Source organism: Carassius carassius, chromosome 8 (genome assembly GCF_963082965.1).
Source record: "Carassius carassius chromosome 8, fCarCar2.1, whole genome shotgun sequence".
Lineage (NCBI taxonomy): Eukaryota > Metazoa > Chordata > Actinopteri > Cypriniformes > Cyprinidae > Carassius > Carassius carassius.
Window position 1 is genome coordinate 11,540,592 of NC_081762.1, and position 18,229 is coordinate 11,558,820.

General features: G+C 35.5%; 1 protein-coding gene across 2 annotated transcripts; it reads right to left on the reverse strand.

Moving 5' to 3' along the window:
- Window positions 1-250: 250 nt before the first annotated feature.
- Window positions 251-2,223, reverse strand: LOC132145274 (CKLF-like MARVEL transmembrane domain-containing protein 7). 2 transcript variants are annotated; one of them, XM_059556156.1, is made up of 5 exons: window positions 1,900-2,223; window positions 1,559-1,732; window positions 908-1,006; window positions 609-690; window positions 251-491 (listed from the first exon to the last, which is right to left on the reverse strand). In XM_059556156.1, exons 1-5 carry the CDS (start codon window positions 1,963-1,965, stop codon window positions 478-480), a joined length of 435 nt encoding a protein of 144 aa, XP_059412139.1. In that variant the 5' UTR covers window positions 1,966-2,223; the 3' UTR covers window positions 251-477. The 2 variants fall into 2 exon arrangements, with proteins under 2 accessions (XP_059412139.1, XP_059412138.1); XM_059556155.1 differs by having other exon boundaries at window positions 251-690.
- Between the last annotated feature and the right edge of the window lie 16,006 nt (window positions 2,224-18,229).

Here is an 18,229-nt window from a genome sequence, read left to right on the forward strand (position 1 = left end):
ACGTTGTTTTGTGTGGGTGGAGAGTATTATGACACAGGAAGTCTTTAATCTCAGCAAAACCGAAGTTCCAGACAGTTCAGCATTTTACAAAACCGTATCAACATTCAGTTTTCTTTCATAAAGCATTAGATGAACACGTTTGGCCACAAAACCAACATTACAAGATTGCTCAGGGAAATATTTTTTTTAATAATACATTTTGTAAAAACTTATTAACAAAACAAAGTTGAGACATTTTAGCAGTAAATCGAAAATAAAGACAATTTGTTAAAATGTATGCACCAGTAAATTAACAGGGTATTATAATATTAAATATTATATCATAATTATAGTATTAAAACCATCTGACTGCAGAAAAAGCGATGCATGTAATGAGTAATGATATTCTAATCCATGTAAATGTACTAAAACAACCATGCCCTAATCAATTCCCCATCCATGCTCTCCTGTTGTTGAGGGCAGTATAAGACAATATTTTTATATCGTTGGATCTGGAACAGAAAAACATTATTTCAGCTACTCAGAAAATGTATTACAGTTCCAGCTATGTTCAGTTTATCTAAATATGCTGAAATACACACTGAAATCGCGCTCGGATCCTAACTTACCCTCAGGTTGTGAGCTGCGAGCAGCAACAAATGAGAGTATCACACTTACAACTGAGAGATATGAGGCCAGAAGACCACACACCTGAAAAACAAACACCAGAAAGCTTACGATATCATCAGCATGGCACAATTACAAGCAGCCACACAAATGGTATGCCACCTTAACGCCACCTTAAAACCAGTCTTTGACGTACATTTTAGTTTCATTTTCTTTTTACCGAAATCCTTTTTTACAAGTTTGATCGACTGTAATAAAACTTGGCTAAGCTGATAACCATTTACTGTGATGAATCCCTTACTGAGGCGGCAACCAGAATGGGGATGTCGTAAGTCTTCACAGCAGCTACAATGGAACCAGTGGAGATGAAGATGAATCCCAGTGTATCAAGCACAAACTCCTTGAAAAACAAACAGAATGATAGAATAATCATATACAGTTAATACTAAATCATGATTATAATGTGGGTAGCAGTTGACCTGTGGTAACAAATATGGGAAGGTGCCATGTCTGGCTGTTTGACATGCTATATTCCACATAAATCATTTTTAAACATAACTTTGACAATTATCATGTATGCAGGTTTTATCAGATGTTAATTACAAAAAAAAAAAGATTATTTGAAGTTTGCCACACCATACTACTATGTTGTTTACCAATTTACCATTTTTCCTGTATATGCACCGAACTAAAACCTTTATTTACCTGGGTGGAAAATACAGCTGGTAACTAATTTTGGACAGACTTGCTGGTTAACTAGCTGTTCCAAAAACAACTTAACATATTTGCTTGTTTGTCGGGACGTGTATAAAAACCACTTGAGCTTTGTCTGGGTTTGATGGATCAAAAGTCAAAGGACGTTAACCGTCAACGACTGATCATTTCCTTGTGAGCTTTAATAGGAATAATGATCTGAAATGAGGCAGCAATTATTAGATGTAACAATACTCACGGCTATCTTCCAGTTTACAAACGATGTCCTTTTCGGAACCCCAAATACAGTCAGGATTAGAAAAACGGCGACCGTGATGGAGTAACCGAGCGTGACCCCTTCAAAGAAACCGTAGGCGTAGAGACTGTTGTACCACGTGGAGCGAACACAAGCGAACGCTACAAGAAGAATCACCTGCACACACAAACACACAATGCTGTTTCTGTGCAAGTATTATACTACCTGTTACGATTCAAAATGACGAATAAAGGACATAATAGTTGACAAAAATGAAACGCGGAAAGGCGTGTTCTGTTGCCTGGTATTGTCATGTGACATAGGTGTAGATAAGAAAGACTTACGAGCTGAGCGAGCTTCAGAATTCCTTGTTTTGATCGCAAGTATTCCAGAAATAAAATCCCCATCATCGTTCAGTGGATGGACTATAACAATATACCGCAAACGACGCGACGTCACGCAAGAGCGCTAAACAGTGCGATGTGATGTGTGATGTGGTCAGGAAACTGCATCTGACGAAATTTACTGCCGTTGCTCAATTCCACAACATGATTAACAAGTCATACTGTATCTTAATACCTGAGAGCATGAATCACAATTCGTTAGAACACATTATGATGTAATAGATGATAAATTCCGCATATATCTCAGTCTATGATCTCATAACATTCCTGTACAGACAATCACATTTTGGGAGATGGGGGGCATGCATGCACTTGTGAACTTCCCCTTCTAGTTTCTATGATTGTGCAATTTAGAGTCTATATACCAAATCTGAGACACTTGATTTTGTGCAGCCAACCATATATGAGTTTGGCATTTAAAAACATAAGAAGTAAATCAGATCTGCTTTCAAAGGACACAACAGCCTAATAATGACAGTTTTAAATTGACAGTTACACTTAAGCCCATCCTTTGTGAAATACAACAAGGCTTTCATAATAAGTCAGTCAGGTAAATCCAAACATCATGATTATTTTCAACATAATTTTATATTATCAAACATGAACCAACATTAAAAGGCACATTCAAAGGCAGCACACGTGAAACATTGCTGCATTCAATAAAGCTAAAGTAATGTAAGCTTTGAATGTCCATATAAATATATATACAAATATATTTTGTGCATTAGACAGATCTGTGTAGATGGTTGCAAATACATACAGAGCAAAACGTATAGGCTACATTTGTTTATTTTAAACATACAATTAAAAACTGCATTCCAGTGCATTTTATTAATCTCCTCTGTGCCAGGATTTGTAGCTGAAGAACACACTACCAGTCAGAGATACGTGGAATGCAAAAAAAAAAAAAAAGAAAAAGAAAAGAGAAAAAGAGGCAAGAGTAAAAAAAAAAAAAAAAAAAGTAAATGGAAAAAAAATAAAATAAAATAAAGTATTTAACTTGGAAATGAAATTTCACTTTGGAAAATGTAACCACATATTCTGGGCACGGGAGAGCAATTATAATAATCATCCCTTGACCACAGATATATATTACCCTCAAAGTTATGTTTTATGCAATTATGTACAATAAACTGATTATTATATAAAAATGAGAAGGATTTCAGAGACGGAACTACAATTAGGCTATTTAAGACAATTAACACAACAATATGGTCCTTGACATTTAGCCACATTGTTTTTTTAAAGTGACTAAGGTAATTTGGGTATGTTTAGAACCATCTTTCTTAATCAAAATGCAGAACTATTTGTGCATATCATCACTGTATCCTTTTACAGCTATCCTTTCACAGTTTCTACATCTTTGAAGAGACTATAGAAATGTACAGAAGTACACCTACCACTGTAGTCCAGGGAACATGTCAGATTTGTCCATTGGCCAGTTTGATGATGAGGAGGAAGAGGGTGAGAAGCCAATAGAAGACAGTCACAAACATCACCCATCCAAATGGGGAAAATTGGAAATATTCTGTTTGCAACCAGTGCCCATACCAGCAGGCCCCAAATCTGAAGAATAAAAGAATTACTGTTGCTTTCAAATATTTAATCCTCTGGAAAACCTAAATAGAAATGTTGGAGGAGTGGTTCTCAGCGGTTCTTTTTAACCCCTCACTGTCCACAAATATTTTCAAAAGAGTCCATGATTTTTCCAGTCATTTGTGATTTACAGGATAATGATTAAGGGTACATTTTTAAGGGTACAGGTAATTTTTTTTTTTTTGAATTAAAAATGTATACCGAAAAATTGATAAATTGACAATGACAAAAATTTATATTCATAAGAAAAATGGCCATGAAGCTATAAGTTTTTTTTTTTTCAATTTAGATGTCTTTTTGCACTTTTACAATGATAATTCAATAATTTTCTAGACAGTAAGAACATGAATATGATGCTGCTAAAAAGAACATTATTTTGTTTATTTGGTGTAATGAAATGTGTTTGTGCGTTTTAAGGGGGAAAAAAATACATTATTTTCCACATACTGTACATTATTGTTTCTCCTATATGCCCCACCTTCTGAAACGTGTAGATTTTTACAAGGCTCATCGGTCTGAAAAGCGAGGTGTGCTTTGATTGGCAAGCTATCCAGTGCATTGTGATTGGCCGAATGCCTCAAGCGTGTGACGGAAATGTTACACCCCTCTCCATACTGTGATGCCGTCTCCTGGCACGACGAGACAAAACCAATAAAACCCATTATAAACGAAGCATACAGTGGGGACATAATTACTGATTATAATGACTTACACTGTCTTTTTACGCATTGCATTGCATCGCATCGCGACACGTAAACATAAAACCATGTCTGCATTTATGATTGGAAAAATGACAAACAACAAGCGCTACTCTACACTGTTAAAACTTGTTTGAATTATCAGTAGCAAATTCTTTAAATATAAAAAACATACTTATAGAACAGCCGGCAGCTGCACATATAAATATTTGGGTTGAACTGTTTTGGAACAGTGTTGAAATACAACTTAACCACTGATTTCCAGTTGTGTCCTCTTTTGGAAGGACAAATAAAGCTTCATACAGCAGGTTTGAGTGAGCAGAGGCCGGCTTGAGAACGGTGCGGATTTGACAACGAGATTTACAGATTTTCTTTATGCACCAAGAGCTTGTAATACTCCAAAGAGAAAGGAAAAATTTTAATCGCATCATATGACCCCTTTATTTTAGTGCTTGTTTTGTCCCCCGTCCCCCTGTTTGAGAACCACTTTTTGTGTTCATTCACGTATTTTACCATCCCTGTCCAAAGAAGTTTTATTTTTCAGTTTACTTGTTAGAAATTGAATTCTGATTTCTGAATTGAATGTTATGTCATTACATTAGTAAAGTCATTAATAAAAAAGGTGTATTGGAAACATATTTTGATGGGCTGTGGCAAACCTGTATTGAATTTAAACTATAAGAGCAGCGTCCTCTTCTTCAAAACTGGGTTATTGTGTCGTTTGGATTAAACCTGCCATAGCTCTATTACAATCTCACTTCCTCTGCTACTCATTGACCTTATCTTCCCTGCACCAAAAATGAGTTTCACTGCCAGGTTCAAGCTAGAATCAACGAAAAAGGGGGAAGTCGGTTCTTGCAGTTACACAGAAATTAATGAGAGGTTAGGCTTCTCATTAATGATCCTGTACACAAATAACATGAATTCTCCATATGATACAAGTTTGTGATGGGGACTTTGCAGCTCACATAATGAGGGCTATACATACAAATGAGGTGTCCATATCTGTAAAAACAATTACAAAGCCTTAATATGCATGCAGTGTAGACTAGAAGCCCTCCAGTCATTACTACTTCCTCCTGAATGCATTGGTTAGCGTTTTTACAGCTGCAAATAAATCCGCTCCAAAATCTTATTGCTCCACTCCTAAGCTATTATTATATTAACCTGTTGTTATTATGTTATTATTATTGTTGTTATATGTAACCTATTTATTTATCCCCATTAGCAGGTGCAGTGGATGGCAATTCCATACTTTTCGTAAATTCTAGCTCCACTACAAACTATATATATACTAATGTAAAAAAAAGTTTATTTGCATACTGAGGTTGACTCCGCCCACAGACCACCCCCATCCTCTACCACAGTTTACTTCCTCCAGAATACACCTGATCAGGTTAGATGCTGCATTTCCAAAACAGTAAACATTTTAATTAAAGTATCTATTTAAAAAGGAAGGGGGGAAAAGGTTGCTGGTGGCATTAGAAATAAAATATTTGCAGTGAGTCGTGATGGATGTGTGCTAAAGTGCTGAAGTGTCCACTGAGGGTCAGGGTTTATTCGTGCGTCATCACTGCAGTTGGCGCGCTCTCAGTTCTCCAGTAGATGGAGCCACAATCAAATAAAAGTCTAGACACAGTTTCACTGCAAAGTGAAAACAAAATAGAAATGGACATACAGAAAATAAACGCTTTTAGACCGCCTAATGATTGATGGTGCAATTTTTAGAAATGGTTTTTAAGGACAATATATATGTGATATAAAAATATGCTATTCAAAAATGTTGGGGTCTGTAAGACTCAGTAAATTGATCAAAAGTAACAGAAAAGACATAATTTTACAAAGTTTTATTTCAAATAAATTCTGTTCTTTTGATCTTTCTTTAAATAAAAAAATTCTGTAAACTGTGTTATGGTTTCCACAATTTGGAATATTAAGCAGCATTCAAGATTCAAGATTTTCTATTCGTCACATACACGATTATACAGAGAATATATAACCAGCAGTTAAATGTGAGTCAGGTCCGCTCCATAGAAAGTGCAATCATTAAAGAATACAACACAGAGATAAAATATATATATATATGAAAAAATTAAAAGTAAACAATAAAATAGAAAATAAAATGTGCATGAAAGTATACTGTAGTCTTAAATATTAAGATACACAGGAATGTATAAGAAGCAAATGTGCAAACATGTTGTGACTGTCAATATATCAATATAAGGTAGAGAATGATGAATATCTTACTGATTAAGTAAATATTAAGTGGAGACATGTAGATGTTAAGAGGCTGGTTTTGAGTATAGGAGCCTGATGGCCTGGGGTCAGAAACTCTTCCTAAGTCTCTCAGAATTTCCATCAGGCTACGCAAGCACTTACCAGATGGCAGCAAAGTGAAAAGACAGTTACTAGGCTGGTTGGATTCCTTGATGATTTTAATAGCTCTGCTGTAGCATAGTTGCTTTTAACATTTATCAAAATTAGAAATGTTTTCTGAACAGCAAATCAGCATATTAGAATAATTTCTGAAGGATCATGTGACCCTGGAGGCTGCAGTAATGGCTGCTGAATATTCAGCCTTGCCATCACAGGAATAAGCAACATTTAAAAAAATATTTAATAGAAATATATTTCAGTGTTATTTTTGTAGCTATTTGATCAAGTAAATGCAGACTTAGTGAGCATACAAGACTTCTTAAAAATAAATGATTAGATAGATAGATAGATAGATAGATATATAGATAGATAGATAGATAGATAGATAGATAGATATAGATAGATAGATAGATAGATAGATAGATAGATAGATAGATATTGTATTGAGTCCAAACTTTTAAATGGTAGTGAATGTACTATAGTAGACAGTGCAATAATAATAATAATATTAATAATGTTTAGTGATTTTATAAGGTTGCTCTTAGTCTGGTGTGTCTCTAAAAAATTATATTAAAAAAATGTAAAAAACCTAGCAAAAATTAGCTCAATTTGTGTTGTTTGGATTCTTATGAACTTCCTCACCTAAACTACTGCTTCTGCACACTGTTAATAAATAAATCAGTTCTACTATCTTAAAAGCTTCATTTAAACACTATATTCTCTGTGCATGTGTGCCGTTTTAATGATTGACATAATTTACAGAAAGAAATTATTCTCTACTGTCACATATAAATGATTAATCCATTAATGTTCAGATTCATAACCCATATTATTCTGACACACATTCATTACTCAGTCAAATACTCTGTGCATGTGACATTTGTTGTATCAAATTTAATATTCCTCTTTGCGCTCTCTTCGCTGCCTTGAAGGCAGATTAATGAGAAGAAGTCTAATTGGCTGAAATTGGATTGATAAGTGGCTGCTGCAAATTTGCATAGAGAAAGTTATGAATTTTAATCTGTCCCCCCCCCTTTAAGTGTAAGATGAAGCTGCTGCTGAATGCTCACTTAATAAAAAAAAAACATTTCTGCAGATAGGCGCCAGAACGGGAATGAAACAGAGAAAGAGGAGTAGGCCTAGAAGAAAGATCTGACGAAAGTTTTGAAGCCATCCTTCTGGTTTGGAGGCGTCTGTAACAAAACTTTCACAGATGAAATCAATTTATACAAAGCGAGTGGGAACATTGGATGACAGCAAGGACAGCGTTGATATTTTTTTTCACCTCAAAGGGCACGAAGAGCTCTATACGCTCTATACGTCAAGAAAACACCAAAGGATGAGGTCGAACAACAAAACCTTATTTGCCGTGCACAGTATGTCTGTGTTTGTGTGAGGTTACCCACATAAAACACACAGTCATGTCCTTACAGGCCCCTCTCCCACCTGTGCTGAGACAACAAAGAAAAAAGGATTTAAAGGAAAAAAGATTTAGAGTCTTTGGATCTGAGAGTATGAAAATTTGTCTTTCACTGAGATTTAAAATAGAGAAAAAGAATCCAAGGCTGAAACATGTCTAAACAATCTCTAGGTGTCCAAACACATTGCACAGAAGGGCCTTAATAAAAGAACAAATACGTCAGAACTGGTCTATAGTGTCGTATTCAAAGCTGAAGAAAGAATGAAAGCCGGTCTGATTATTGTTGTATTACTCATTATTACATTAAGGTCATACTCTGACTAAATTATGAATCCTTAAGTGGCCTTAATAAAATGATTCAGATTTAGAACAAATATGGCACGACACGTCTTGAAATCGACACTAAATTTAGGGGAAGAATTAGTGCTAGAAACATTTTTTTCTGGTCCCAAAATATGAGGATTTTATTAATTGAAAATGGATGGAAAGTTATAATTAGCGGAAAATAAAAAGGTTTTGATTTGAAGTTTGTTTTGATTAAAAACATATAAAAAGTCAGCTAAAAGATGAATTGTGTTAAAGGCCCCTGTGTCACAAAAATAATATGTGTAGCTATTAACTGTTTCCCCATCTGCAGTTATCTCCTGATATAATAACATTCAACTATTTAATCAACATATGTCAAGCTTCAGTGATTTTATTAGCTTCAAACTCAAAACATCTTAATCTAAGAGCAAAGTAAAAGAAGCATAAGTAGGCCTATGTATTGAAGATGGACATGTCTTGAGCAGACAATGACAAAGATCAATGAAGAAAAAAGTGATAGTTGTCTTCTGTTGATAAATGAGCAGTGAGTGATTGTTTTACAAGGCGGCAAATAAACAAAATATATATTAATATTACTGCACCAAAACATTATGTCATTAATCCTTGGAAGGAATATTTGATAACACTATTCATATGCAAATAGGGTTAATCCATATTTAATCTGTGTCGGAGTTGAATGTGGATGAATGTTTGACTGGGGTTGCTCTTCATCAATCAAATCACTGTATCGTTGCTGTCATTCCTGTTTACCACTGACTGACAAATTCAGAGGAGAAGGATGTCGCAGACACTTACACATACACCTGCACATACAAAATCAGTTTATACTTATATAATGCAGTCTTTTATGAAGAGTAGGATGTAACTGGAGGTTTGGATTCATGATAAAATCTTTCATTAAAGCTGCCAATATTTACAACATTTATACTATATTAAGCAGTAAAGGCAAAATAAATTAACTGCCGTAATGGCTAATACTCATGCTTCCATACAATGAACCACCGTGCTCAAGTGGAAACAAGAGGTTCAAGTCAAGCCTGTAATGCCCCAATGCTCTTTCCTTAATATTTTAATGTCTTTCTAAATTTACCAAGTGCTAAATCACCCCCTGAAATGAGGTTTATATAATATGTAATCCATAATAGATGTATTTACAGTACCCTAAAAGTATTTACACATTTAAGTATGGATACATTATTGAGATGCAACTTATGATGTGTTAAAAAAATTAAAATAACAAGTAAATAAATAATTAAATAAATAAAAAACCAATCCCCTGGATTACTTAAATTAAGATTTATTTTTAATTTTTAATCCATAATGGATGTATTATGGCAATATATATATAATAATATATATATATAGTAATTTGTAAAAATATATATAATTAATTCATACAAACAAACTCCCAGAAACTGAAGGTCACTGATACTCAGACACACATATTCATAAACTGTCCTGTCTTTTTAAAAATCTTCTTGTAGTGTGTGTGTGTGTGTGTGTGTGTGTGTGTGTGTGTGTGCGCACTTTATGGCCTCTAGAAGTCAACGACATTGAGTCCAGTGGCAAACTTTATTAGCACTGTCTAGTGTGTGGGAGAGAGAGAGATTAGAGTCTCTTGGGGAACCAGAGATCCCAACGGCCCTCATTATCCGCCTATTTGGTGTCACTTGTGGTCAAGCATAAATATGTATTGAAAGATCAATGTTTGTGAGGGTGTGGGTGCGGGTGTGTGTTTGCTCAGTCCCAACATCACTGCTGGGCCTTTATGCTCATTGAGACACAGGCCAGACTCTGTTTACTTCAAAGAGACCCTTGTTCACAGCCAAGAATTATGTCCATTAGTGTCATATTCATTTACAAAAAGCCATTACAGTCTAAACACTCTCTTAGGCACACACAACAAGAACCACAGACCCATACTACAAATCATGTTATTCCTTAGTGCACAAATCGGATTAAGGTGCATATGTTTTTACTCAGGATCAAAGACATTTCTTTCATATGGGTGCACGCTTTCAAAAATTATACATTTATTAAACCCCTCAGTTCATTTCAGCGTTAGTTGCATGTCTTTCACTCTGTAAATGGCTGCATTTTGGCTTTTTGCTTAAAATAACTTGCTCAATTGAGAGCCTAACCAACCATATTTCCCTTGGGAGAGATGGAGAAGGCAGAAAGAAAGAAAAAGAGGAGAAAATGGTGAGGAGGCAGTGGACTGTTTTCCTTGGGCCCCTTGCAAAATCTTCTGGGAGTTGGAGGGAGTGTCTGGTCATCAAAAAGGGGCGTGGTTGCATCAAACCATCAAAAAGGTCTCCAATCCCCTGGGCCGAGGCCTCCTGTCCAGTTCATTCGGAGGAGCTGTCAGTCAAATGAATCGCCTCACTTTCAGACACTGAAGTGCAGCAGTTCTGTTCCCAATTAAATGATGGACCCTCTCCTCAAGTACAACATATACATAAATGCAGCTGGTCCACAAAAGGGTCATTCATTAGTCTCCTCTTCCCGCCCCTCTGGGATTTTAGATTTGTCGAACTTCATAGCCCTGGGCCATATTCGATGAGGTGATCGAATTTGAGGTTTTTATTTTATTTTATTTTTTTTATCCACTGGTAGTGCAATACATCTGGAGAGAAAAACAGAAGCAACCTAGAAAAGAACAAAATCTATCGAGATGGAAAATTTGAAAATTAATTTGATTAAGTTTTTATGGTTAATTGATTAAAAAGTACCTGCTCCATAATAAGTCTCAGATCGCCCGAAAGTTGTGCCAGAATTTGTTTAGGGGCAGTTAGTGCAGTACGTGACGATATGTGACTTTTTTTATACATTGTTTTAACTAATTAATGATTCATTCACTGAGCTGATATGTTCAAAATACTGATAAATTCGGATATAAAATAATTATCTTAAAATAAATAAATATAAAGAGAGTCTTTGAATCTTTCACTCAACCAATTTATGCAAAAACACACATAAATTCAGGAATGAATAATGAATAAATCAATGAATCGTTTAATCAACTGATTTGTTTGATTGTTGACTGATTCATTCGGGAATGACTTTATGAATGCGTCACTGATTCAATAAACTGATTTGTTAAAAACGACTGATTAAATTAGGAATGAAAAAAGTGACAATATATGAGTGCATCATTAAATCATTTAATCAACTAATTTGTCCCAAAACATTGAGCCACTAAAGAACAAAGCAACTTTATGAGTGATTCACTGAATCATTCATGGAGTGATTCACTGAATCATTAAATCAATTGTTTTATTTAAAAAAATATTAATTATTTCAGGAACATAATAAGTTTCGGTATATAAGAGTGTATCACTGAATCATTCAATCAACCGATTTATTCAAAGACACTGATTCAATGAGGAGTCAATCAAGCATCTTTATGAGTGATTCACTGAATCATTCAATCAACTGATTTATTCAAAGACACTGATTCAATGAGGAGTCAATCAAGCATCTTTATGAGTGATTCACTGAATCATTCAATCAACTGATTTGTTCAAAAACACTGGTTCATTCAAAATCGATACATAACTACTAGGTGTTGCTCTGAAAGATCAAAGGTATGGTTAGTCATTTAGAATCATTTTCATTGGCAGAGCAAAAATAAACAAAGACCTGGCAATATTTTGCCCAAGAGTTTAAGTTACTCAACATCAACCCCTTGTATTAAAGTGCTGTGTTATTGAAGCAATATCAAACTCGCTATCTGATTTGGGATAGGTTCTTTTAACTTGAGCCAGTATGTAATATCCTAGCAATCTTCCAGAACATCCTAGCAACTACATGGATATGTATATGTAGTAAAATGACTCCGAACACTTTATATGCAGTAGGACTTTTTGTCTGATTTATACGTGTCAAACACAAAGCTCAAGACAGACATGAAATGTTTCACGTATGTTACTCATGCGGATTACTTTGTGCAGGCTCGTAAATTGAGCTTTCATTAGCAGTAGAGATTTCACTGGAGACTGAAGGATTGTCAATCACAATGATCTCTGCTGTGAGAAGCACACATTGTCTTTGCTCTCTCTCAAAGACAAGCACACATAACCGAGTGGCTTATTAGAGCAGATAGGGGAGTCTGGGAGGTCGTCGGGTCAAGAGATCACAGGTCACCTTGTCTGATTTCCCTGTGCACTGTCATGGGTTGGAGGGGGTGTGGTTTGTGATAAACCTGCCTCTGGCTCTAAGACTGGCTCTCTCTCCTAGCAAAGCATGATTGACACCCCTGCTGCCTCCAGCCTAGCGCGAGGGTTGTGAAGGTCACGTATACAGTATGTTTCAGAGAATCAATGTACACACACACACACACACACACACACACTGCTCAAGGCCTGTCAATTGTGCTGGAGGTGAAGATGCATTGGAAATATAAATATGAATATCATTACATTATAAAGAATTTACATATCTGTATGAATGATTAAGACTTCATATATGAGATATGATCTAGGAAAAATCCTCTTTGTGCTACTTTGCAAAGGCAGGTGATATTCTAGTCTCACTTCTCTGAGGACCCCTTCAGCTGTCTAACTGCAAACTGCCCCCATTTTCTTTTCCTTCATTTCAGTGCAACAAAGAATCTACTTAACAGATAATTACAGCCCTAGGCTCGGAGAGATTAAGAGACACTGGGAGAAAGAAAGAGAGAATATCAACTGAAACTGAGTTTTCAGATTTTTTTGCCAGATATAATTTTTTGATCAAGGCTTATTCTTCTACTTCTACTCATCATTATTTTTTTATTTCCATTATACTATTAATCTGGGGCATTATTATTATTGTTGTTGTTATATTATTAACCTGGGGACATTATGGAGTATGAAAGGGAATGAATTTGTGCAATACTTTGGGAATTATTATTATTATTATTATTATTATTATTATTATTATTATTATTAATCTTTGTGTGGTTACTTTTTATTTTTTCTAACAACAATAAAAATCATTATTATGTAATTAATTAATTAATTCATAATAATAATAATTATTATTATTATTATTAATAATAATTATTATTTTTTATTAAATCATTATTATTAAATTATTATTATTTGTAGTAGTAGTAGTAGTAGAACAGATAGTAATAATAATAATAATAAATGATTATTAAATTAGTATTATTAGTAGTAGTGGTGATAGTAATAATAATAATAATAATAATATTTTTTAAATAAACAAGATCATTTTGTCTTTCATTTGTTGAGAAATATATTTTTAAATCAAAATCTCTGACCTTTGATAGACTTTGGTTTTGTGACAAACGTTTGAGACATTGGTGAGATCTCTTTTGGAGCTCTAGAGGTACATTTTTACTCAAATCAAGTCTTCTTATGTTTGCAACTCCATTTAATCTCATTGGTGTCTAAGAAAAACAGCTGCGATATTACAGAGATCTCATGTGATTTTTCTTTCCGGTGGGTTGCTACTGGAGCGCTGACATCATTACAAACGACATCATACTGCCTCATCCGATCTCTCAAGCTCTCTTAGCACAGATAATTAAGCTTCTCTCCTCTCATTCTTAACTAAAGCACTTGTACATTAGCAGAAAACTCTGCGTCTCGGGGTTTATCTCTTAGTTCATCTCTTTTATCTGAGTAAAAAGCAGGCTTTCATCTCCCTGTTTCTAGTGTGCGTCTGTCCCCACCCAGCCTCTCTGCTCAACCAACAGACACCTGCACGGATGTGCACGGATGTGCGTGAGCACCAGAGTGCCTGTAAGTGCCTCTCCTGCCATAAAACCCCCTGGTTGCCAGGCAACAGTCCCCTTGCTCTTGTCAGAGAGGCTGAATAAGCATGTCTATGCGTGTGTGTGTTTATGGGGCTTCCCAACCTTTTATACATTGCAAGCAAATACTTAAACTGCAAACAAATGATGAATCAGCCAGTGCTAGGATTGTAGTGTCAGCTAATCACTCATGGGAGCCAGGCAGTATATTGATGATTGTTAGAAAAATACTTTTTGATGGTAGTTTGAATTGGTGTAGTAGAGTTTCTTTATGAGAGCTAGCACTGAATTAAATGACATTTAATGATGATAAAGAGAGTGATATTGATGGTGCAAAACTGGCAGGTTCCAGGGTATTACTGTGTGGTCGCTATGGTGTTCTGGGAGGTTGCTAGGTGGTTGGTAATTGGAACAAGCTAAAAATGACTCCAAATCTCTATTATCATGATATCCTTTCATCAAAGTCTATAGGTTTTAAAAAAAATTGGTCAGTGATTTTAAACCTTTTTACTACTGACAAAACATTACGAGTTACCATGTTTCCATTTAATGAATGAGACATTTATCTGACAAACTGCAGAATTTAATCAGATGAAAATCTTACAAACCTACACATTACAGTAGCCATTGCTATTGTTGTGAAAAATAGGCAAAGATGGTCTTATTATCAGGAGGGGAGATACCAACCTCTTGGCTCAACAATTGGAGAAAGCATAATGGTCAACTTGGATGATGTGTACCTTGATAACCAATCACATTATAGACTTCACAGAGAATACTCTCTATTCCTGATTACAATTCTGACAAAATTCACACACACACATCTATGACACCAATACCATTTAGTCTAACAGCTTAGCTTATACGGTACAAATTTGCACTACCTTATGTATTCACAACACGCCGTTGAGCTTCAGGCGTCCCGAGTTCGAATCGAGACTTTTCCCGATTCTGTCCAGCTCTTTCTCTTCCACTTCACTTCTTGTCATCTCTGCGCTGTCCTATCAAATTAAAGGCGAAAACACCAAAAATAAATCTTTACAAAATGTGTGATGTAACATTATTAATTTATGTCATTAATGTTATATTATAATATAATATATTGACATTTTTATTTTGTACGGTGGCCGAGAAAGCTCAACATGCTGAAACTTCAGAAAACACATGCAAATAGAAAAAACACCAGCAAGTTAATGCTGCAAATACTCGCAACACAACCAAATACAAAACATGCTGAAAAACCTCGCAACACAAATATGCTGAAGAAACTACAGAAACGTGCAAAACAAAAACAAAATTACCTCAACAAAATTAAAATTACCAATGGTAAATATTTGGGGTTGGGGATCATATTTGACAGAGAGGGAATCGTAACCGTGCACAATTCGCTGATCGAGTTCAATAATTCACACCAATAACTCATGAGTCACGAGCGAGGCTGTGTGGTGAATCTTTTTGACTGACTCATCACCCACCGATTCATTTTTCGCGAAGCTTTAATGCAGAAGAGCAGCATTGTTTAAATAACTCAAACAGTAGGCCTGTTCTGATGATATCTGATGATAAATCGCACACACAAAGGTTTCCCGTATTTTCCTGCTGACCTTTGCAAACATTGCTAATAAAGAAAAACATTCGCGTTACAGTTCACGTTTGTGTTGTATCTCCTCACACACCTCATATGGCTCCAGAGAAAGAAACATGAACTGCAGTGAACTATTGTCTAGCTTGACACTTGCCGTCTTCACAGCACAGGGGGTGACAGACACTAGATCATGATCCGTCTGTGAGCTTTGATCTCGCGAGCCGATATCTCTCTCTCAAACACACAGGTGTGTCGCCTCGAGGTAAGGGAGGATGTGGGCGGGAAGGGCAGAGAGTTCTTGGCTGTCTGTAGGCGATCTCTCTTCAGGGCAGCCAAAATCTGCCGTAGTCTGTCTTACCTTTTCTTTTTAGTATCTGACGATGTGACTCCTAAGAAAGCGTTACAGTTGCGTAACTTTTTATTCGTTTCTGTGAGCGTCTGGCCGATGGGTTTTGCCCTGTGTCTATTAAAACACACGTTTAACACTTTTATTTGATCGGCTTAACAGCGGACATACACGAATCACAAGGGAATTCTGTCATGTATCCTTGTTTTTCTGGAATAAAGGTAGCATTCTTTTGCTCTGAATAAAAAGTTTTATTAGACATGACACAATATAAAAAATATTTGGTTCTCAAGTGATATTTAAACTACCGATTAAAAGTCTGTGGTCTGTAGTTTATTTGAAAGACATTAATAGGCTACTTTTATTCAGACATTTATAATGTTACAAAAGCTTTCTATTTCAAATAAATCTATTAAAATAGAAAACAGCTATTTTAAATTGTACAGTTTTATGATAAAATTACGGTTTTTAGGCTACTGTATTTTTAATCAAATAAATGCAGCATTGGTGGACATAAGAGACTTTTTGAATGTGTTTATTCATTTCCTTCACAAATCATGTCTCATATTTTATCTCAATTTATTAACACTGTTGTCACCCACAAGTACACTAAAACAACTTTAGTAGGGGTAAAAAATGCTGGATGCATTAGAAAATGACACCACAACTGAGAAAAGTTGATAATATTTTCATGCAAAAAAAGTAAGAAAAAAGTTTCTAAGACATTTTTAATGTGATGATTATTAAACCATATGAAAAAAAAACATTTAAATTATTTTTAATAAAAAAAATGACCAGTTTGATTGAAGTTGAAGAAACACCTAGTCATTGGGTCCTGTACTTTCCGAAGCTCATATAAGTCCATTGTATAGACATGTTGCCCTGCCCCCTGTCCAAACTGGGCAACTCCACCCCCCTCTCTTTTTCTATCTGAAGAGGGGGATGAGTGTTTTTTTGTGGAGGCGGTGAGGGCTGCTCAGCACAAAGAGCTCTGGCAACACTTCAAACTACAGCCACCGTTTGGCAAGGCCTCAGTGAAATTCCTCTCCCAAAAAAAAAACAAAAAAAAAAAAGTGGTGGAGGCAGATAATGGAGACATTTATAAAACTTCCAGAGTGCAAGTTAAAATGCTGATGCTTTACAGCTCATTTAATGGTAAAACTATGTTTGTATGGATCTAGAGCAAACAAAAACCATGCAAAGAGCCTTAAATATAGCCTCAAATATAAAATGTACACCCCCCGTAAATGTGATCTATAAAAGGGTAACTCTATAAGGGGCAACAGACAGGCAGCTTCAACAAATCAATTAAAAAGCACATCAAACATGAGATGAATGCATCACATCAGGACTGCTTTCTGTCTGAGTAAATTAAATCCAAAAGACTTGAATCAGCCAAGCTCAAGACATCCATTAAGATAAACACGCTCTCTGATCCTTGGCTTATATGGATCCTATTTAGAAAAAGGGGGTTGCTAACAAACCCATATGCGTGCACAAGTGCAGATTTCATCGCCTGCCCTCATCCTCACACATTCAGATAAGAGAACGGAAATCATCTCCACCCCTCCAAGGCTGATTCACTGATAATGAATCTTTAACTGGGATTTCACACGGACATAAGTGGCCTCCAGAGAAGTGGAAATGAATGGTAGAGAGCAGAGAAGGCAAACTCTGACCCACTTAAACACATTTACATTTATTAGGCATCTTGTAACTGCACAGTCTGTATGGATTTTACTTCATAGATGGTACTTTAAAGATTACAAATCTGCTGAAAATGAACTCACCTTCAGCCTTAGGCCAAATTATATTAGGTTTTTAAAATGAATTTAACTTTTCCACTACAGACACCAACATTATGGATAGAAGACTTGAAGTTAAAGACCACCTTGTTACTACAAACACAGCATTCCTCTTCACATGGTGTTAATTAAAGGAGTTGCATGGATTACTTTAAGTTATATTTTTGGAGCTTTTTATTCCTTGATTTAGACAGGACAGTGGAGAGTTGACAGCAGAGTTTTGGGTAGAGAGAGGGGAGTGGGACCAGTTTAGGACCTTGAGATGGGAATTGAACTCATGTCCCCGTGAACCCAACTGCAATGTATATGTCTAAGTTTTTGAAAGTCACAATATTTAGGTATCACACAAAACACAA

What these genes read in the sequence shown, in the direction of transcription:
- LOC132145274 (XM_059556155.1), bottom strand. Translation starts at nt 1,965, where the DNA reads ATGATGGGGATTTTATTTCTGGAATACTTGCGATCAAAACAAGGAATT. An exon ending in TTCTGAAGCTCGCTCAGCTC is followed by an intron (nt 1,733 to 1,899) that starts GTAAGTCTTTCT and finishes TTGTGTGTGCAG; the next exon opens with GTGATTCTTCTTGTAGCGTT. An exon ending in TTGTAAACTGGAAGATAGCC is followed by an intron (nt 1,007 to 1,558) that starts GTGAGTATTGTT and finishes TTGTTTTTCAAG; the next exon opens with GAGTTTGTGCTTGATACACT.